This window comes from Bolinopsis microptera, chromosome 1 (assembly GCF_026151205.1).
Source record: "Bolinopsis microptera isolate Bmic1 chromosome 1, MBARI_Bmic_1.0, whole genome shotgun sequence".
Taxonomy (NCBI): Eukaryota; Metazoa; Ctenophora; class Tentaculata; order Lobata; family Bolinopsidae; genus Bolinopsis; species Bolinopsis microptera.
Window position 1 is genome coordinate 22437225 of NC_087072.1, and position 23351 is coordinate 22460575.

Below are 23351 nucleotides of genomic sequence, written 5' to 3' on the forward strand. Positions count from 1 at the left end.
GGCTCCTGACCTAGGCTCCTGACCTAGGCTCCTGACCTAGGCTCCTGACCTAGGCTCCTGACCTAGGCTCCTGACCTAGGCTCCTGAATTAGGCTCCTGCTGATGTAATAGTTATTTGACTCTAAAGAACACTCTGACAAGATTTAAAAGAGCAACTCATTCGGCTCACATCTTATTTCTGATCAGTGCTATTTCTCACTGTTATCAGTGGTGGAGAACTAAAGATACCAAGTGTACAAGGTTCGCACTGCAGTGGTGGGGAACTAAAGATACCAAGTGTACAAGGTTCGCACTGTGGTGGGGAACTAAAGATACCAAGTGTACAAGGTTCGCACTGTGGTGGGGAACTAAAGATACCAAGTGTACAAGGTTCGCACTGTGGTGGGGAACTAAAGATACCAAGTGTACAAGGTTCGCACTGCAGTGGTGGGGAACTAAAGATACCAAGTGTACAAGATTCGCACTGTGGTGGGGAACTAAAGATACCAAGTGTACAAGGTTCGCACTGTGGTGGGGAACTAAAGATACCAAGTGTACAAGGTTCGCACTGTGGTGGGGAACTAAAGATACCAAGTGTACAAGGTTCGCACTGCAGTGGTGGGGAACTAAAGATACCAAGTGTACAAGATTCGCACTGTGGTGGGGAACTAAAGATACCAAGTGTACAAGGTTCGCACTGTGGTGGGGAACTAAAGATACCAAGTGTACAAGGTTCGCACTGTGGTGGGGAACTAAAGATACCAAGTGTACAAGGTTCGCACTGCAGTGGTGGGGAACTAAAGATACCAAGTGTACAAGATTCGCACTGTGGTGGGGAACTAAAGATACCAAGTGTACAAGGTTCGCACTGTGGTGGGGAACTAAAGATACCAAGTGTACAAGGTTCGCACTGTGGTGGGGAACTAAAGATACCAAGTGTACAAGGTTCGCACTGTGGTGGGGAACTAAAGATACCAAGTGTACAAGGTTCGCACTGTGGTGGGGAACTAAAGATACCAAGTGTACAAGGTTCGCACTGTGGTGGGGAACTAAAGATACCAAGTGTACAAGGTTCGCACTGTGGTGGGGAACTAAAGATACCAAGTGTACAAGGTTCGCACTGTGGTGGAGAACTAAAGATACCAAGTGTACAAGGTTCGCACTGTGGTGGGGAACTAAAGATACCAAGTGTACAAGGTTCGCACTGTGGTGGGGAACTAAAGATACCAAGTGTACAAGGTTCGCACTGTGGAGGGGAACTAAAGATACCAAGTGTACAAGGTTCGCACTGTGGTGGGGAACTAAAGATACCAAGTGTACAAGGTTCGCACTGTGGTGGGGAACTAAAGATACCAAGTGTACAAGGTTCGCACTGTGGTGGGGAACTAAAGATACCAAGTGTACAAGGTTCGCACTGTGGTGGGGAACTAAAGATACCAAGTGTACAAGGTTCGCACTGTGGTGGGGAACTAAAGATACCAAGTGTACAAGGTTCGCACTGTGGTGGGGAACTAAAGATACCAAGTGTACAAGGTTCGCACTGTGGTGGAGAACTAAAGATACCAATTTAGGTGATAAAATAATGGTCGAGTGTACACTGTACAGTAGGTTCATTAGCATTTTCCTTTCGTTTTCGATACGAGTATTCAATGAGCGTTTATTTGGGGTTTATTCAGTTACTTATTAGCCGATTAATTAACCGATTATTATTTTAAGCTATGTGTAATGGGGTGTCGGACAGTTAGCTCAGGGAACAAGATTACAAACTGCGGGAGTTGTGGGGAAGTGTTGCTAGGTGACGCTATCAAGGTAGCAGCTAATCTTCATTATCACATACATTGTTTCACCTGCTCAGAGTGTGGCTGTGAGCTCGTCAATACTGGATTCTTTACTAAGGTACGCCGCCTTTATTATCTACTTTTCTTATTATCTACTTTTCTCTACGGTGTTAATTTTCATTATATCTATATTATACAGATTATTCATCAGCTGTTTGCCGAGTATAATGAACCGAATGTATGCTTATCTACGTAATAAATAACCGTTGGAATTGTTAGCACTGATTTGTCTTTAAACAATCAGATCAATATTTTATTCAATCTTTTATCAATCTTTAATTAATCTTTTATTAACTTTTTATCAATCTTTTGTCAATCTTTTATCAACATTTTATCAATCTTTAATTAATCTTTTTATCAATCTTTTATCAATCTTTTGCCAATCTTTTATCAATATTTTATCAATCTTTAATTAATCTTTTATCAATCTTTTATCAATCTTTAATTAATCTTTTATCAATCTTTTATCAATCTTTTATCAATCTTTTATCAATCTTTTATCAATCTTTTATCAATCTTTTATCACTCTTTTATCAATCTTTTATCAATCTTTTATATTTTATAGAGTCATATCATAATATCAATATTTCATTTATGCTCCAGATAAATCTTAAATTATGCATGCTGATGATTAGGGGGGGGGGGGGGGGGGAGGGGGGATTAGGGGCAATTTTATTTATTATGCTTCGAACTTAATAATCCACGCTTGTCCTAACTTCTAAGTAAGACGGGAGCCCTTGAAAGGTGTACAGTTATAAATAACATTGATCACGTGATCAGTTGCCTGGTTACAGAGAGAGGGTGCACTCAGGGGTGTGCGCAGGGGGGAGGCGGTGCACTCAGTTTATTATACCACCTCCAGTCAAATCCTATATTTGGGCTTAATGAATACAACTGGAGGCAGACAACTGCATTATACTATTATATCAATTTTATATATTGTGTCCGCCTTTTAGGAGGTCGGGCAGCACCTCGCTAAATTAAACTAACAATTAACAATTTCTTGTTTCAGTTAGCGAAATACTACTGCGCGGAAGACTACCACGCTTTATTTGGGACACTATGTACTCTGTGTCAGAAATACATTGAAGGGGAGGGACTGTCCATACAGGGCAAGGGCAAGAGCTACCACATATCATGTCTTACCTGCTCCAAGTTAGTAACATATCATGTCTTACCTGCTCCAAGTTAGTCACATATCATGTCTTACCTGCTCCAAGTTAGTCACATATCATGTCTTACCTGCTCCAAGTTAGTCACATATCATGTCTTACCTGCTCCAAGTTAGTCACATATCATTTCTTACCTGCTCCAAGATAGTCACATATCATGTCTTACCTGCTCCAAGATAGTCACATATCATGTCTTACCTGCTCCAAGATAGTCACATATCATGTCTTACCTGCTCCAAGTTAGTCACATATCATGTCTTACCTGCTCCAAGTTAGTCGCATATCATGTCTTACCTGCTCCAAGTTAGTCGCATATCATGTCTTACCTGCTCCAAGTTAGTAACATATCATGTCTTACCTGCTCCAAGTTAGTCACATATCATGTCTTACCTGCTCCAAGTTAGTCACATATCATGTCTTACCTGCTCCAAGTTAGTCGCATATCATGTCTTACCTGCTCCAAGTTAGTCACATATCATGTCTTACCTGCTCCAAGTTAGTAACATATCATGTCTTACCTGCTCCAAGTTAGTCACATATCATGTCTTACCTGCTCCAAGTTAGTCACATATCATGTCTTACCTGCTCCAAGTTAGTCACATATCATTTCTTACCTGCTCCAAGTTAGTCACATATCATGTCTTACCTGCTCCAAGATAGTCACATATCATGTCTTACCTGCTCCAAGTTAGTCACATATCATGCCTTACCTGCTCCAAGTTAGTAACATATCAGGTTTTGTTCCTTTAAGTGTTATATGGTAGGTGAGCCGCTATGGGATTAATAAATTTATTTTGGATCTATCACATGACTTTATGATCTGTTCAGTGTTCAGGGTCCTAAGGTGAAAATCAATCTAATTACAGGGTTATATAGAATGAAACGTGCTATTTTGTCCATATAAGGAGCTATTGAAAATGAAGTACCTAAAAGAAGTATACATTATGTCCATATAAGGACATAAGAAGTATAAATTATGTCCATATAATATAACGTGTTAAGTATACATTATGCCCATATAAGGTGTTAATTAAAAAGTATAGATTATGCCCATAAAAGGAGTTATTGGATTTAAATATTGATTCGTGTAATAAAATGTTATTCTCGTGAGTTTTGAAAAAAAGAAAGACATTATATATGGATCCCATGACCCCTAGTAAGATATAATTTGTTGACAGAAAATCGTATGTTAATCCTTTTTTACAAACAAAAAATATACAACACAATTACACAAAGTTTAAAAATATATAAAAAATGTTTACTGAATGACATAGTGAACTTGTAAGCTTCATCTCCCTTCTTATAAACTCAAAACATTCTGGATATACCAGAAAATACAGATTAAAAATACGTGTATTACTTCGATTTAAAAAGTACGTGCATGTTCCAGAAATGCTTCAAATCTGTACTTGTAACGGTAAAAATTGGACCCCTAATGATACAAATTGGACCCCTAATGATATCCTACGCGGCCAGGTAATCCACTCTAAAGCCGAAAAGTGCACCCTATGAAAAGTGCACCCTATGCGGCAGGCGGCTCCGGACGCAGCGTCCCCGTAGCTCACTTTTTATTCGATTTTACTAAATTTTCTTGCCTTATATAGATCTAATCGTGCTTAAATTATGAAATTTTTGATGCGACCTTTAACTGGGTTCGCGAAGGGTTTCTCGATGATGAATTCTTACTATTCACTGCAAAATTAGGCACTTAAAAGGCTGTGTATTTCCACACAAAATATCAAAGTCTGATCCTTAAATTTAGATCAGTTAGTGTTCACTGGATCGTGACACATCTAGATCAAAAATAAAAAAGGATCCTATGACTCTACGAAGGAGGTAATCCTAGCGTGTCCTAAGAGCTAATCGTGCAACATCTAACAAAAAATAACCAACACATTTAAACTTTATTTTTATTTCCGATAAGTTTGCGGCGCTTATTTTAATCGGTGTATTAAACTAGCGGCTACTTTTTGATTTCGGCGATCTTTAAAAATTCTGGTATAAAAACGGTCCGTTTTATCGTTGTATCATAACTCTTTAGTCTTTACTTAGGAGAGTTGAATCCAACAAAATGTTAACACTTAGACGTACTTGATAATTATACAACAACAAATTGTTGTTTATCCACTATCAAGTGTCACCGCATTAGTATATGAAATTGTCATAATTCTTTAATTATGTTAACCAATAATTACTATTGAACATTAACTGCGCTATATAGCTAGCACCTCAGACAACATACTGATGACCAAGAATTCCACTTGTCTAGTCCGGTAATACCGAGCACCAAATAAGGAGTTACAAGTTTCAACGGCAACATTTTCTGTTTATTACTATGGATTATTGAAGCAACAAGCTTAATAATCGTTCATTCCTGCAGCAAGGCCAGTATTATAATTATTTAACAAGGAAATGGTCAATGGATGATCATCGTAATTGTTACTCGGCATAATGAACATACTAGTGATATAATGGATTACTATGAAGGCGGAAAGAGTGGGAAAATGTTGGTTTGTGTACCCGGGATAGATAACAATTAACAGTCCTTATAAGCACAATAATAATATATTATAAGGGTAATACTAAATAATAGAGATTATGCACGTGCCATATTATTCGCATGCATAATGGCACCATATATGGTATCCTGATTGTTATCAATCCTGGGTACAGAACCTAAGTTTCCCGCTCTTTCCGCCTCCATTGTGCACAGTTGGCTTTCATTATATCGTTACCTTACCGTAACAGAAAGTAGAACATGAATACCCCAGATGCGGCGGAAGGTTTGACGAAGGTTCCAGAATAACATTTGAGAAAGAGCAGGCACTATGCGACACGTGCAAGGTGACGGGTGTCAAAACACCCACCACCAAACACCTGTGTGCCTCCTGTAATGAGGTGATCGTGGGTACGAGTATATTCGCCATGGAACAGGAGTGGCACATTAAATGTTTCACTTGTCAGGTGGGTTTTAGTAGGCTGGTATTATGTGGTACTTTGTACAATTCTGCTGAAGTAAATCTAAAAGTTTCCTCTCTGATCCCACCATTTCTTTTTAATAATCCGTCGATCTAAAAATCCATAAATTTTGAAAGCTCAGATAATTTTGCAGCTACTGTTGCGTTATAAAAGGTCTGAATTGAACCTGAAGACCCGGACACTGATTACTGATTACGGCGTGACTTACAGGAATGCAAGAAGCCGCTGACTGGCGAATACATGTGTAAAGACGGAGTTCCGTACTGTGAAGAAGATTATCAGACGTTGTACGGCCAGTGCTGTAATATCTGCTCCGAGTTCATTCTTGGCAAGGTTTGTAATATATCATACGTTGCAGATGTTTGTTTTTATATTAGATATATTCCGATTTAATTCTCAGCAAACTTTTCGCGCTAGTATGTGTGTTCGTTTTGATGTTTGCCCTGAATTGGTTCACGGTTGGGGTGTCAAGTTTGTCTGTTTTGATGTGTACCGTTCGACGTTCGTGACCAGCCCGTCAGTACTGATAAGAGTTCATTTCTACAAGGTACATTGCGCTCGTGTATTTGTCTCTTTTACCTTCCTGTACTGTCTGTTCTCACTGTTAGTCGGAATGTTTCCATTTTCTGATCTCCCATCTTTCTCGCAACACAACATGCGTAGCGGAATATTACAATAAATTTGTCAGGAAATTTTAGATCACATGTAATTTGGGGTAGAAGTTGTCGGATAAGTAGTGGCCTCCCAAGCCATAGCACTGCACGTTATAATAATAATATGCAAGTGATGGTACCCAATAATATACGAGCAATACCGTTAACTAATTGTGTGACATATCCTTGACTAAATAATTGATAATTGGCTTTCATCGTCCTCCGTTTCGGCACATTTATTTCTTGTCCGAGACTTGTTTGCCGCCATTAATGGACATAACCTCTGTATATATGTAATAACCTCTGCGTCGGACGGCACTTTTAGTGTGCCGCCATATTTTCTCTACGTCTGTAAACTGTAATAGGCGAGTGCAGGCGTTTCCGCTAATTTTATTTTAGGCAATTGTTTAGTCGTTCTAAAACAGTCCTCGCCCTCATTGTAGTAAGGGAAATTTAAATACTGTGAAACTTGTTGGAAGCGGAATTAGTGGGTGGTTATGAAGCGGCTTGGAGTAGCTAGTCGTTTCTCAGTCCGGTCACGTGCTCTCGGCAATGGAATGAAGTCAGCTGACAGTTCCTTGTCAATTAGCAGTTACCACAATTTATATAGTCAGCTGTTCTTGCACTAAATTAAACATGCATATTTTGTGTCAAGGCTCCTTAATTTGCCCAATTTTGGACTGTCTTTTTCGAGCGACTCCGCCGCAACAGAGTCTCTTTCTACCTGCGACATATTCGTTTCTTGTGTTACATTTTTGTTTCTTGTGCTTAGATTGGTTTGCTTGCTTTAGTTTGGTTTACTTTTTATAATACATATCTAGTTCTACATTAAGGTCAACGTAATAAAATTGTTTATACCAACAAAGGGTTTTCCTAGTTAGTAGTCGGATAGAATATTAGCGCAGATAAGTGTTTGTTAGTCAGTATCTAGTTCTACATTCTACACTGCACGGTCGACGTCAAACTCCGTTAAAAGCTAAATTTTCGTCTACCTAATTAAATTTGCACTGTTGTTGTCAACACGTTGATTGTAAGACAGTCGCAAAAAACATCATCCCCTTACCCTGATCTCCTACGTCACTTGCTAAAGTTTCTCCTCTGAAGAGACGAGTACATCCTGCTACCACCCTGGGAAGGATCCCAGAAGCGCTATATGATCCTGGTGTATTGTTATATAGCATTACAGCTGGTGGTCGGTGTGCGTCATCCTCAGTACGCTCCCGCTCGGCTCGGCTGGCTTGTCATCGCCACTGCACAACGCGACGTTTTACCTCCTGCCCAACTCAGTCTCTCTCAACATGCCAACCATTACACGACCCTCCGAGGTCTATGTTTAGAAATTTTTCTCATTCCATTTCCTCTGCCGAATACCTGAACTAGTCGCATTGTTGGCCAGGTCACCCCTCTGATCTGTCAAACTTTAACTACTCCCATCCCAGTGACAGCTTTTTCCCCTGACATTTTGTGCCCTGTTTCTTTGTTTGTGTGTTGCTTGTTTGCCGTGTGTTACGGACTATGTGTTAGGAAGAATGCACTTGTCTAATTGTACAGTACAGTCTCACCCTGTCTCTCCGCGGGGGTTTTAAGTCTCTTTAGGCGCGAGCCGCGTTCCGCATATCTCGCGAATTAGACTCCTATAATGCTTTCTATTGAAATAGGGTTAGAATAACGTGACCATATATGGGAACGTTTAGCCGGGGGAGTTTATCAGGTGCCAACATTTCAAGTGTCTTCTGTAAGAGGGCTGTCAGAAAGCATGGTCTTCGTCCTGTGTTTCTACTAATTAGCTCAATCAACCACCTCCGTGAGTGTCCGAAGGAACGTAAGCTTAATAGCAATACGAAGCCACACTCGCTGCAGCTAGTATATACTTCGCTTATTTTGATTTTATCGCTTTTTCTGTACGCTGCCTCGGTGCCTGATCCCAATGGAACGCAATGAGATGCGGTCAGTAGTGTCAAACTTGCGTTCTTTGTCATGCCTGGTATTTGATGTAGTATGGTCTCAGGCTACTTGAGCCAGGCCATCACATTTTGAATTTTATCATTTCTCACTTGACTGATTTGCTGTGTTTTGATGGTAGTTTTTTGTTACCTTGGACCTTTTCAATTTTCATAGCCTTTATTGTGTATACTTTATAATTAGTATACTTTATACTTTATACTTTATACTCGTCAGTCTTCACGTGATTATTACTGAAATACCACGCGTTACTAAGAAATACTTTGTACAGTTCTAATGAGGTTGAAATGGGACACAAGCATAGTAAACCCGGTCAGAAACACAAAGTTGTCTTCAACAAGAAGAAGATAAAAAAGGTAAGATCAGCCTCCAATACAATTCTCTCCGTACGTAATCCTTTCCTCAAATCTCCGTTTCCTTCTCGTATTTTTTTACTTTTTTAATAATTGTACTTTGTACCTACCCGCGTTTTTTACTTTCTGGTATGTTTCACATGGTGGTAAGCAAAACATCACGGCAAGTAGGGTGACGAGCCTGTCTTGTTAACGTGAGAGACTGTGATCCTCTGAAGCCTAACAAGTTTTTCATAAAAAAATGTCTGCTAGCAAATGTGCGAAAACATACGATACACTTCAAATATTGTCATTACTGAGGTGATTCGGTTGTCATCGCCCAAACTAAAAAGTGATCTCAGATGGCAAAATTTCCCCAAAATACCCTGTTCTTCATTCCAACATCTTGATCTACGGAAAAACCAAACTTCAAATTTCCATGTGGCACCATAAGTTACAAGGTGGTTCCATAAGTTACAGGGTGGTTCTATAAGTTACAAGGTGGTTCCATAAGTTACAAGGTGGTTCCATAAGTTACAAGGTGGTTCTATAAGTTACAAGGTGGTTCCATAAGTTACAAGGTGGTTCCATAAGTTACAAGGTGGTTCTATAAGTTACAAGGTGGTTCTATAAGTTACAAGGTGATTCCATAAGTTACAAGATGGTTCTATCTCTAGGTTCTCTACAAGATAAGTACCGCTATTTTTATCTCCCGAAATTCCATCCTCCGCGCCCACACCATTCCATGTGCACAGCGCGGAGGCCCTCAAAGCCGGATCGAATAACAATGGAGTAGCACGCTTGTACTAACAGTCTCTCACACTCTCCTTAGTCAACTTGTTCGAATTGGTTGCTGTAGTAATACAGTCAGGCTGTGTGTATTGTGAGCGCCTCGGTTTCTCCGGTGATATGTGTTACACGGGTATCACCGTGTGGGTGTAGAACTTTCTTCTATTGTTTGGATATTTTTACCTAATTGGTTTGTGTTCTCTTCTCTTGTTGAAGAGCCACTGAAAGGCTCTAATTGCACTAAACGAGGGATTGTTTCTGGGGTGTGAATCAAAGAAAAGAAGGCCACCTTGGTGCTGTTTCCCTTGGTTGTTTTGATTGGAGTATGAACAGTGAAACTGCTCATATATTCACAGAAGAAGGTTACCGTCGACGAGAGCGGTTTACCGCAGGAGATTGTGCTAGGGTAGTCCTCAGATGTGTTGGTTTTTACCTCTCCAGATGTTTGAAAAACATGGACTACGAGGTTTCAGACGAAGAAAAACTCAAGTCAGATCCCAAGTATGGACTTTCAATGGCAGCGCTGGAAACGGACGCTATCAGTAGTGATGAGAAATATGTGAAAATTGGAACTACTATCGGAATGAGCAGAGAAGGTATTCCTATCAAGATTATGGATTGAGCACCATGTTACATCCCCTACCCTGAAAATCAGATAACACACCGAAGATTCTAGAAGAACTGAATGGAACGTCAGGATGGACCAGATTATTTTCATATTTGGAATCTAATAATAATGGTCGAACTGGCAAGAAGTGATGCGTAACTTGGGATGCATAAAGACATTGAAGATCAAAGAGAAGTTTGACACTTGATTGATGGTTTTGGCTTTGTGCAGCATTTTATTACAGCCATTATAACGGACCTCGCACGGAAGATACGGAAATTCACAGCATTCTTTTCTTCGACTTCTCTTATGGACGAAAATAGAGAGCTCTTTTGAGATTTATTTAGTGACCTTAACGGGAGAAATTGTCACGGTCTTCCAGAACAATCGATTTGCTGGAATCATACAAGTTCTTTGACAAAGCCATAGTAAAGTCATAATCCTATTCAACTATTGTCGATTATTTTTGACCCTGTAATTATAGTGTCCAGGAGTTAGCAAGATCAGCTGTTAGTGAGACTTTGTTGTACATAATAATAATTGTGCTAAATGGACTGTTTAGGGTGCAGTACGTCATACCAATACTCGATAGTTAATGTAAATTGTGATGTTGAGTACGACATGTTAATGTGTATAGCTTTATAATAGTTATTTTATTTTACTCAATAAATTGTCCGGTTTCCCTGGATCATGTGAGCCTAAAATATTCAGCATTGTGAGAATTACTAGCAGTCAAAAATATCCACAGATGATTACAACATTGCACGGCGCGAATGATAAAAAATGCGCGGAAATATTTGACAATTGTATACTTCATCGCCATCCCCTGATGTTCTACACCAGACGGGAAGTATGCGTCCAAAATCACGAGCTTGCCTTAAGGGTAATTAGACTCAATAACACGAGCCATCGGCAGGACTGCATCAAACGAGAAATTTATTGTCCGTTATTAGGATTATTTTCTCCGATAATTGCCATTCATAATAATTCCCAAAATATAAAATTCAGTAGATAACAAAAGTTTAACGTTATCATTTAAAAAGTTAACTCCGGATACTTTTGTAAAATTAAACTAATATATACATTAATTTACGATCATGAGCTAGAGCTGTCATGGTTAACATCAGAAAAATATAATGATATATTATAACCTTTATATTTAAAGTCACTATTGTGACGGTACATTAGAACTATACAGAAACAAAGTGTGAAGGGCCTGAACGGAACCCCTGGGTTTCAGTTCCTTGTTTAACACTGCCGTACAGCAAGGACATATACCGGCCCACTCGGGGAAACGAAAAGTGCACGATATAGAAAACAGATAGAGACTAGAGAGGCTCACCTGATTCCAGTCCCCAGTATCTCTAGCCCCCCTCCCCCCCCCCCCCCCCCCCCCCCATATGCGCTTATTGTGTCGTATTGTGGAATACAGCTCGATATGGACTAAAATCACCACCAAATTCCAGTCCCCAGTATCTCTAGCCCCCCTCCCCCCCCCCCCCCCCCCCCCATATGCGCGTATTGTGTCGTATTGTGGAATACAGCTCGATATGGACTGAAATCACCACCAAATTCCAGTCGTATTGTGGAATACAGCTCGATATGGACTAAAATCACCATCAAATTCCAGTCCCCAGTATCTCTAGCCCCCCTCCCCCCTCCCATATGCGCATATTGTGTCGTATTGTGGAATACAGCTCGATATGGACTGAAATCATCACCAAATTCCAGTCGTATTGTGGAATACAGCTCGATATGGACTAAAATCACCACCAAATTCCAGTCCCCAGTATCTCTAGCCCCCCCCCCCCCCCCCCATATGCGCGTATTGTGTCGTATTGTGGAATACAGCTCGATATGGACTGAAATCACCGCCAAATTCCAGTCGTATTGTGGAATACAGCTCGATATGGACTAAAATCACCACCAAATTCCAGTCCCCAGTATCTCTAGCCCCCCTCCCCATATGCGCGTATTGTGTCGTATTGTGGAATACAGCTTGATATGGACTAAAATCACCACTAAATTCCAGTCCCCAGTATCTCTAGCCCCCCCCCCCCCCTCCCATATGCGCATATTGTGTCGTATTGTGGAATACAGCTCGATATGGACTGAAATCATCACCAAATTCCAGTCGTATTGTGGAATACAGCTCGATATGGACTAAAATCAGCACCAAATTCCAGTCCCCAGTATCTCTAGCCCCCCCCCCCCCCCCCCCCCCCCATATGCGCGTATTGTGTCGTATTGTGGAATACAGCTCGATATGGACTGAAATCACCACCAAATTCCAGTCGTATTGTGGAATACAGCTCGATATGGACTAAAATCACCACCAAATTCCAGTCCCCAGTATCTCTAGCCCCCCCCCCCCCCTCCCCATATGCGCGTATTGTGTCGTATTGTGGAATACAGCTTGATATGGACTAAAATCACCACTAAATTCCAGTCCCCAGTATCTCTAGCCCCCCCCCCCCCCCCCCCCCCCCCAATTAATATAAGTACATATTGTGTCGTATTGTGGAATACAGCTCGATATGGATTATGGACTAAAATCACCACCAAATGTGATGTTATCTATGATAAATCACATTTCTTGCACAACACGAGCTAATAAACTACAAGTTTGAGAGAAAGGAAGAGGCCCGGTATACTTGTATAGGAAGGCACGGTATAGTGTATACTAGGGAAGCAGGGTATATAGAGTTTTTACTGTACAATATTATATAATACATAATATCACGAGCCTCACTAACCGTTAAACCAGGTGTTCACTGTTCTATTTACAAGTTGGAGCACACTTCACTCACTTTCCTTTGTCTCCCATCCCTTTTGTTTACTTATCGTGTGCTCTCAACTGGTCTTCAGCTGAGTTTTGCCGGGAGGGTGTGTAATCTTGCAGCTATGACTGAACTAATATCTAGGTGCAGCATTAAAGCACGCTCTCCGTCCGGTCTTAACTGTTACGAAATTTAGGCAGATCGGAACTACGGTCAGTTTTAAGTTTTCCAATGTTATGTCGTCAATGAATTTTAAACAAGTTTGGTATCGGGTCGTTGTATGTTGCACCTGGGTTACTCATGATAACATCTGCAGCTGTGACGTAAAACTTTGGGTGTGTGTGATGGAGGGAATGATATCCCTTTCAGCTCGGTGTGGCTAAAACGTATATTAACAAAGCTATTAACAAAGCTATTAACAGACATTTCATGAGGCCTTGTTAAGAGTTTTCAAGGTCCCATATAAGGTATGAATGTTATCCAAATAAGGAGTTGTTGTGACGTAGTATTGTCGTGGTAGGGTATATTCAGCGTTTCGTTCGGTGTGTTGTGCAATGCTCTGTGTGCCTTAACTACATATCAGTTGAAGCACAATGTTACATTAATAGTTACTACTTGTACCGCTATCAGTCTGACTTTTGTGTACGGAAAATCTTTCACTCCGCGCAAAATATTTTGAATTATTAGAATTAAAAGTTATTAAAGTACCTTGTCGCTACGATATTTAATAATACTTTTATTAACTATGTAGAACTTTAATAAGCTGATAAATTCCTCACGCTTGAATTTTTACCGGCTTTTTATTTCTAGAAATTGTCACCAGTGGTCATCTGTCAAGAATCAGACTTCTGCAAGGAAACCAGAGTAAACAGTGTCAAGATTCCGAATTAAATTTTCAGCACTGACTGCGCTGGATTGCCTGGTTCCAATGTTCAGTTGGTTCGGCGATGGAATGTCTTTTCTGGGACACATTTTTTCGATATACATCGGAGTTTGTTTCAACAAATTAGACTACGTAGTTGTTAGGAAGCCTACAGACGAGGAGGATTCTTTATCAAACCTGGAAACTGTGGCTGATCTTGAAGCAAATCATCAGGCTTATGGATCAGTACGAGAATCAGAAGCTCAAGAATCAGTTAAAACGCAAACAGAAAAGGAAGAAAAAGAGACAATAACAGAACAACCGAAGTCAGATGAACATCTTAAAATTATAGGAAGGACTAGGGAAGGAATAGCCATAAAACTCATGTGATTAATTTTTGAGTTAGGAAGAAATCAGGAAGAAGGCATTATAATAGCTGGTCGTTATTTACTGCACTGCCACAATGTTTGAAACGAGTTGTTTAATGTCTGATGTTAGACGTGTTTAATGTTTATATTGATTGCAACAGTTCCAACATTTCCAACATTTCCATGTCGTGTATCCGCAGTGCTCAACAATAGAACACCACAGTTTCAGTTCAATCCAACAAAGAGCTTTACACATAGTCTGAGTTCTATGAGAAAAACAAACAATACATTTCAAGTTCACTAGAAATGGACAAGTAGTTCTAGAACTGCTGTTTGTTTGTCTTGTGGTTCTGATGGGAATATTGTGGTGCTGTTTCCCTGATTATGACTCTCCTGGTCATACCTCTGATCACCCAACTCATGCTGAACCATCAACTTCCGAAGTGGAAGAAAAGGGGAAGATAAAACATGAAGTTTCAACAGATGATTATCTTAGAATTATAGGTAGAACTAGAGAAGGAATACCCATAAAACTCATGTGATTTTCTTTAGTGTGCGTACTTGCGTGTTTCAAGCCATGGTTTGTGATTTTGGAGTCAGGAAGCAGGCATAGCTGTTCGATATATTGTTTCATCACTGTTACATTGTTTATAATGGGTTGTGTAATTTCGTTTGGAATTCCTTAACAATACAGCACACAGTTTCAGACCCATCAAATAAAGAGCCTTACACGTAATGTGAAAAACAAACAATACATTTTGTGTTACTAGGAATGCAGTTGAAATAGTTCTTGAACTTGCGTTTTGTTTGTGTTTCCATTATGAATGTGATAGGGATATTGGTATCCATTTTGGCTAGAAATTTTATACGCATTTGCATAGAATTAATGCCCTGCAAATATCATAACTCTGATGATATCTCTGAATCTCCTGAATCTCCTGAATCTCCTGAATCTCCTGAATCTCCTAAATCCCCTGAATCTCCTGAATCTCCAACGTATAATTATTATACGTTGGGTGAGAGTCAAAGCTTTGACTCTCACCCAACGTATGGCAGTACGGAATCGTCACCAGCTGGTGTGGAAGGAGAAACCGGAGAAAAGGATAAGATAAAAGAAGACATGATTGAATATGAATATTTAAGAACTGTTGGTGAGACTGAAGAGGGAGTACCCATAAAGCTCATGTGAAGTTCGTGTATTCCAGGCCAGAGTCAGAACAGTCGGCCTGAAGGCATAGCTGTCCATTATTCATGAACAATGATGACCCGTGTTAGGTCAGATGTTTCTCGTGTTTACAGTTCATTCCGATAAAAACAGCTCAATGTCAACAATGAAGTAGCTGGTCCAATTCCGTCTGATAAAGAACTTTAAACATGATCTGTACTTCGTGAGAAACAAACATCTAGTGTTCATAAAGAAAGCATTTCCTGTCACTAAAAATAAACATTAAACAAGTCTGTTCTACTTGTTTGATGTGTGCTTGTCTCAGTCTACTGTTTCTACAGATGGTGATGTTGTGCTGTTTCCCTGGAATGTCTGTAGTAGATGAGGACATGGCGCCCTGCAAATGTTTCCCAAGTGTTGACAAAGGTAATCACCCCGGTGATGGATCTAATCACCCTGGTGATGGATCTAATCCCCCACCTGGCACCAGTTCAGAACAGTGTCTATCCGGCGTGGTTGTGACTCCTGTCATAATCGTGCTCCACAACGAAGACACACTCTCCGCTCTGCCTCCACGTAGGAAGAAGACGGGGAGTAAAGTTAAAGTTAAGAGGACGAACAGTATGATAGATCAACTAGGTCTACACCAGATGCCTGGTTACGCCACTGGTCTACACCCTGTGAGATCAGAGACTCCTGTCAAGCAGCGTTCTCAATCTGTTAGTGCTTTAGACAAGTTCGGAGACTCAAAGGGTGAAGAAGCACAGGACACTTTTGAAGAAAGTTCTACATCAGACCGAACAGTTGGGGAGACTTCAGAGCGGAGAATTGCATATTCAAGACATGTCTCTGGAGACATTGATGATTTGGAGGACAGGAAAACATCTGTGATCAACTATTCTAATGGCTATGCTGTGAGGCTTAAGTAAATCGAACTTGTGTTGGAAATATTTCATGCTAAAATTAATTGACTCGACATCATACTGTGTGTAGTTATGTGTATGCGCTAAAAGCTGCAAGTTATTAGTCCAGTTGCAGTGCTGACTGACTAACACTCTATGCGGGCTTAAATTAATTAATATTCAGATATTCCAAATTTCAACTAGATTAACGTCACGAATTGGATAACATAATTCGTTGAAAAAAATGGCTTCGCTTGTTTAACTCCATAGGGAAAATATTATGTAAGATGCATCCTTTCATATGCAAACTGTTGGCGTCACAGTAACTCTGTAACTGTTATACTATGATGTTTATTTTTCGTTAACTAAGTTATTTAATATACGATAATTAAACAATAATTGCTTGAACTCTGATTTTAAAATTACGTTTTAAATTATGGTTGGATTGTAATATTTGTATTTAAAACCGAATTTCTTGAATATTATGAGTTATTGTCTTTGTCTTGTCTCCTCTCGGAATAAATCTGTCCGTGTTGGTAACCATGGTAACCAGTTTAAACATCAAACATCCCTGGATTGCTTTAAAAACAATTTCGTAAAGTGTTAAATTGTAAAATTCAACAGGTACTGAATTTATAAAAGACTTACATAATGTTATTTGTAATTGTGAGCCAACCTACCTGTAATTTGTGTCATGTCCTCCTGTCCAATAATTGAACTGTAACTGCAAGGCTGACCTGCTGTGTTTTGTTCACGCCTCAGTTCCAACTCAAATTTATCAAAACATCAACACTTCCAAAATACCCACAAACCAGACTGGAACTTACTTGTACTCTCATAACCCAGCTGTCATTTCCAGGTGTTACAAGCAGGCGGAAACAGTTACCACACTTCATGTTTAAAATGCTACATCTGCACGCAGCAGTTTGAGGAGGGTCAGGAGATCTTTATGCAGGACGAACTGTTCTGGCACACTGACTGCGATGAGACTACTGACAATGTGGTGGGTAAACGAGGGTTAAACTGCTTTTACAGATTTATATTTCACATCCGTATATTGTGTCAAATCTTTCAATTTTCATGACAACCTTTATTGTTTCAGATAGAAGAGCAAAAATCAGTTGCCCAAGCTGAAGATCAATCTGAGGTGTCAAAAGATGAAAAAGAAGAAGCAGAAAAAGTAGAAGCAGAAAAAGAAGAGTCGGAAAAGGAAGGAGAAGAAGAAGGGGAGAAAACACCACCAGAACTTGTCCTTCCAGGACCTCCCGACTCCACCCCGCCTCCAGACACGCCCCTAATGGACATTCTAGAGGACCAACTTGCCGGGCATGATAATGGGACTCTGGGACTCTGTGCTGATGATACTAGGGATAGGTCAAAATCTTCAGTTTCTATATTGTCTGATTACGAGGACCTCTCCGTGCTGCAAGAAGCTGGTAGAGAAGTCGTTTATGACTCTGATTTCGACGAACTTGCTCCTGACGTACCAGTACATCCCGTCCAACCTCGATCCATCCCCAGTCCTGAACCAAAACAGTCTGATAGCGATAGTCAGAGTCTAACATCGAAAAAACTTTTATCAGTATCAGAATCTCTTGCCAGCACAATCTCAAAGCCGGAAGAAGAAGAAAAGGAAGAATGTCCACCTCCAGTTCCTGAACGTCAATCAATAACAGAATCTGCAATTTCCGAGTCAGGCACTTCGGTAAGTAGTGTTCCCAAGGGAGGATCCGTATCAGAACCACAGAGCACTACAGTGGAATCTGATGTGGAATCTAATAAAGTGTTCGGAGACGTATCTGACACAGTAATGATCAAGGAGAACGGTAGAGGCTCCCTGACCAGTGAACAGGAGGAGGAGGAGGAAGAGGAGAAACACCTCTCTGTAAAGGAGATACTGCGGTTAGCTCAGGAAAAGGAGCGTGAGTTGATGGGTAACGCTGTGTTGGTTCGCAAGAACAAAGTAGATCCCACCATCTCCAGGCGATATCTCTCTACTGACTCGGAGAACTCAGATCGAGGCTCTGAAGCTAGTGATCCTCCCGCCAAACCTCCTCGTGCCCGCTCAAAGAGCCCTGTTAGGCACAACAATAAGCCGGAGATGATCGTACAGCCCACCATGAAGACAAGCGGAGAGCCCGACACGTCACCCAGTGCCACCCTGAAGACACTCAGATCTGTAGACTCGCCCATCCTCAAACTCATGGATGAAATGAGCAAACCTGACGATGAGCAGGTAAACTATAGCTTCTTTCTCTCTTTTATACTGCTTTCTAATTCGTTTACGGTTTAGCCGCCACGTGTAAATTGCGGGTGTTTTCACCTGTCGGGAATTCGTACAAATCAAGCCCTTTAAAAGTGCTCTATTAAAGTGCTTTAGTTCAGCAAAATCAGCATCTACAACTTTACAGCTCACCTCTCAACAACATTCGCACCTCATAGCCTTAGCCGTTATATATATTGACATCCTGTGTGTAACGCGTTACAAATACCACTCCTTTCTGTAGAATATGTTTGCCTAAATATGTACTTTGTGCCGTATCCTTGAGTTTCTGTCCGTTTATTTCAGTCATATTCCTGCTGGTTGAGTAGATTTAATCTAATTTTCTCTCTGCTTACATTTTCTCTCTGCTTATATTAGGTTTATGTATTCCTACCGCCTTCAGTTAAACCACTTTGGCTGTGATTTCATTTAGTTTGTTTTGCGTTTACAGCAGAGGTTTTGTTATACTTGCTTTTATAATGTCTGATAATGATGATTACGTAGAATTGAGTGCAATGCTTGAGATGGCCCTGGGAAGCGATTCAGCTGAAGCTATGGAAAAACAGCAACAACAGATATTGCAAGAACAACAGCAAGAAGAGGAGCAACAACAACAACAGCCGCAAGAACAACAAGAAGAACAACCACATGAAGAACAACCACAAGAACTAGCAGTGGTTGATGATGGTGGTGATTATGTTGAGCTGGCTGATGATAGGGTCGAGAATGGTGAGAGTCAAGAAAATGGAGTTGAAGAAAATCCAGAAAATGGGTTGGTTGATGCTGTAATTGAGAATGGCAAAACCGAAACAAATGGTGTCGAAGAGAACCCTGAGAATGAGGTTAAATTCAAACGATATTCATTTTCTAACCAGTTTAAGTAGCTTTTACGAATTTTTAACGATGAACAAATTAATTTTGATCGTATCGTTTTTGACTCATTCGATTTCTATTTGATACAAATTTTCGTGAAAATTGAGTTAAACAGACCCAGGTATCCGAGTCTCCTCCTCCTCCAAACCCATGGAAAGACGAACCTAAAAGCTGTCAACCCAACTACAGTGTTCCTAAAACTCTCTCCAAAGTTCCACTACCGGACAGCCCTCCAGCTGAACGTCGTCCCAAGAAACCCTCCCCTCCGACTACTCCCAACGTGGATACACTGAAACTCATTGAGGATCAAATTGAAAAACCCAAACCCGAAGCCTACAAGGAAACAGAAATGGATCAGATCAGGTTGCAGGCTGCTAACAAGGTTTTGAAGGTGTACGAGGAGAAGGACGTTGATTGGGCGAGCAGTGCTGCTCGTGTCGTTGATCGTGTGGTTAAGCATGCTCTACCAGCTGATCAGAATGGAACCGAACCCGAGGTGAACATAGTACTGTCTGGTAAACGTACATCCAGCGTGTAATTCTTTGTGCGGTATTCGAGAAGTTCGAATGTAAAACTGGGAGTTGAATCTTTAAAACAATGTTGGACTCTCAGACTTCATGACTCCTATTCTAACAATCATGATGATTGGAGCTCAGCATAACTCACACCTCATTCCATAACAAGCATTTTATCACACCCACTAAATTATTCCACCCAACCTCATCTTCCCCACTGACTCTTGCAAATCCATAAAAAATGTCTCCTTATAGAAATGATCTCAGTTATTGTACGTTTTCTCTCCCCATTTACTTGACCGAAGATACCTAATAAATCCTGTTTTCAGATCGACTATCTCGACTACCAAGAGACCTACGATATCTCAATCCTTCAAACTCAAAAGGTGTGGTTATGTTTTTAACTTCTGGTTGTTGTGATCTCAACTTTACTGTCAAACTTTATTGCGGTATTAATACGCTATGTTGTAACAAGACACCATTCTTCTCTCCTAGAGAAGCAATATTTAATTTGAATCTGAAAATTTAGTCACCGATTATTTCACTTTCTAATATTTTGTAAGTTTTCAATATCGATCTGTCACGTGACTAACGAAATGTATCTCCTCAGATGCGCCTACCCCAAGGCATCGACCGTTCTCAGCTTCAAAACTATCTGGCTGAGGATCAGTTCGAGGCAGCGTTCCACATGTCATCTGAGAAGTTCGTCTCGTTACCTCTGTGGAAGAAAACGAACTTAAAAAAGAACCTGCATCTATTCTAATAATAGACCATTTTATGTGATCTCTTTTATGAGGAGTAGCGTTCAAAAATAGATACATTTTCTGCGGAAAGTACGAGGACCCAAAAATTGTACATAGTTTTGGGTCTGTAGGACTATAAATGATGTACAGTATATTGACACGTGACTTATGAGGTCTCGCCACAGCACACCCACCATGGCAGTTAATTTATTATTTTCGTTCGGTTTTAGAATAAGTTTTCTACTTTATATTTTTAGATTTTATATCGCTGTCATGTTGGCAAAGCACGGCCAAAGGTTTCATTTTGCCGATTTTTCCTCCTTCCTTTTCCTATATTCCTGGGCGTGATAACAGATCTACGGTTTTTCTTTCGCGACATATTAGCGAAAACTGCATTCACACTTACACCTGAAACATAATATTGTAAAAATGAGGGTGGATGTATTGGCATTACACCTGAAACATAATATTGTAGAAATGAGGGTGGATGTATTGGCGATGTAGGAATGCAATTCCCCGCTCCTCACGGACAATGTACGAACAATGTTTACAAAACGAGATTAATTACTAGCGACAAGAGTTAGAACACGAGGTTTTATTATTGTGTAATATTACATTATATAGCGCTATCGGACAAATGTGTGTTCCTTGAAAAATTATTATAATGTTATATTGATATGGTTATAATAATGACGTTGTTGATTTCAATTAAGTGACTAAATCTTTATTATAATCAAAGTTCTAAAACATAACGCTGTATAAAAGTGATCAAATTAGATTTGTTTAGTAAAGGATAATGAATATATTGGAGAAGTTTAGTTTTTTTAGTGAAATATGCTACTGTACTTTTTAAATTCTGGAATGTTTTATTAAGTCCGTGTTTTATTAGAATAGTGCATTCCTCTCATTGCTTTCTGTCAATAAGTCAAGGATCAGCAAGACTTCTAGGTCGCTATAAGGATTATATTTGCCATGAGTTATCCTGGCATCGAAATTTATTTTTTCTTTATATAATCGAGGTAAAGCCCCTCATGTACAACTGCAGACAATGTTAACAAAGTTAACTAATATGATAATATTATAAATATTAGACAATTTATAAACTTACTAGGACAGGATGGAATGGACACCAGCAGTGAAGTCACATAACATACATTCTTACCGGTGGAGCAACAAACACCCAGTCAATATTATCCAGAATCTGGTCTCTCCCCACATTGATCAGCAAGATTCTAGTGACCTGTCACCAGGGGTTCTAATCGCTCATAATGGCAGTGATATAATATATGTTTCATCGGAGAACACTGTCACTGTGCTTCTAAACCTTACTGGTCCTGAGTTAATTTCTCCCGAGACTGGCGAGAAGACTGATGTGGCTAGAGAAGTAGCTCTTCTTCCCAACATAACAGATGCACAGGTATTTGAAACGCAGCTGTCTGTAACTGGAATATCAGTTGGGTGTAACAATACCGTTATCATCTGTACAATGTATCATGTGATATTGCTAAGGAAAATATTTGGAAAGTATGAGAAACAACTGTTACACGAATCTGATGAACATGTCTTGTCGGTGTTTGAGGGGCAGGACAATAATATCTACATTCTCACCATTTCTACGATATCGGTAAGTGGGGATGAAGGAGAAATTACACCGCTTATTGATATATCGGAACTGTGGAGGGTGACCCCGGTGGAACGGGTCGCGTTTACACAGTACAAACAGTGGTTTGTTGTTGTTGAACCCAGTGCCATCCACTTCATCAACGAAACAGATCTTCACACACCGTGTACTATTCCTACTGATTATCTTGAGTTTACCGAGAGGCTCCTGAGCGCTGTTATCATTGAAGATAAGCTGATCACTGCAACTTCAAGTTATTTGGTAGTTTATGATATTTGGACTGAACTCAGTTTACTGAGTTTAGATGTAAAACTGAAAATCTCCCACAATGTTGCAGACGCTCATTTTGCTCAATTTTACCCACGAAAAGGACTCGAATCAGACATCTCTTTCTGCATTGATAACTTTGAATTCTCAGTGATGTCAGATCAAAAATGCTCATTTTTCAAATTAGAAGATAATCCAGACACTGATTTAGTGACGTTTATCATCCCTTACAAATTTGTAAAGATGAAGTCTATTCAGGTGGAAGTACTAGACAAATCAAGCTACTTAAATCTGAATGTAGACAAAAGAAATAATATCACCCAAAGAATTAATTCTGGTATTTGTGGAGCTTCTTCCTCAATAAACAGCGGTTCACATTTTCTTTTAAACAAAAACAAGGATCTATTCTCTGACGAACTACTACTAAACGACTCTTATTCCAAGGAAAAGATGTGGAACTCGTGGCTGTCGAGCATATCATTAGATGAGGAGTATTGGGTCGATATCCACCCTGTAGATGTGGCATATGATTCATTGCTAAAACAAGGATTAGTAACCACCAGATCCCAGACCCTAGAGGATGTGCCTTATAAACGTGTATATGGTCCCCGGGGTCGCACTAAACACGACCGTGCTATTCCCATTTCTCAGACACATTGCTTACAAGACTCAGATCTAACT

The 23351-nt window shown here is 40.0% G+C and overlaps 2 protein-coding genes across 2 annotated transcripts in view; one reads left to right on the plus strand and one right to left on the minus strand.

The window, feature by feature from the left end:
• The window catches only part of LOC134824793 (tyrosine-protein phosphatase non-receptor type 4-like), a 118860-nt gene that overhangs the window by 42205 nt on the left and 53304 nt on the right, over nucleotides 1-23351 (minus strand). The window lies entirely within an intron of this gene.
• LOC134817866 (actin-binding LIM protein 3-like) lies at nucleotides 1693-21655 on the plus strand. The gene is made up of 8 exons (XM_063827588.1): nucleotides 1693-1875; nucleotides 2830-2972; nucleotides 5761-5953; nucleotides 6179-6301; nucleotides 17248-17391; nucleotides 17491-18624; nucleotides 20369-20425; nucleotides 20650-21655. The coding sequence occupies exons 1-8, from the start codon at nucleotides 1705-1707 to the stop codon at nucleotides 20800-20802; spliced, it is 2118 nt and encodes a 705-aa protein (XP_063683658.1). The 5' UTR covers nucleotides 1693-1704; the 3' UTR covers nucleotides 20803-21655.

Bases quoted from the DNA above. Each gene is read 5' to 3' on its own strand.
- LOC134817866 (XM_063827588.1), top strand. From the start codon at position 1,705: ATGGGGTGTCGGACAGTTAGCTCAGGGAACAAGATTACAAACTGCGGG. The intron at 1,876-2,829 runs GTACGCCGCCTT...TTCTTGTTTCAG, and splicing joins ATACTGGATTCTTTACTAAG to TTAGCGAAATACTACTGCGC. The intron at 2,973-5,760 runs GTTAGTAACATA...TGAATACCCCAG, and splicing joins TCATGTCTTACCTGCTCCAA to ATGCGGCGGAAGGTTTGACG.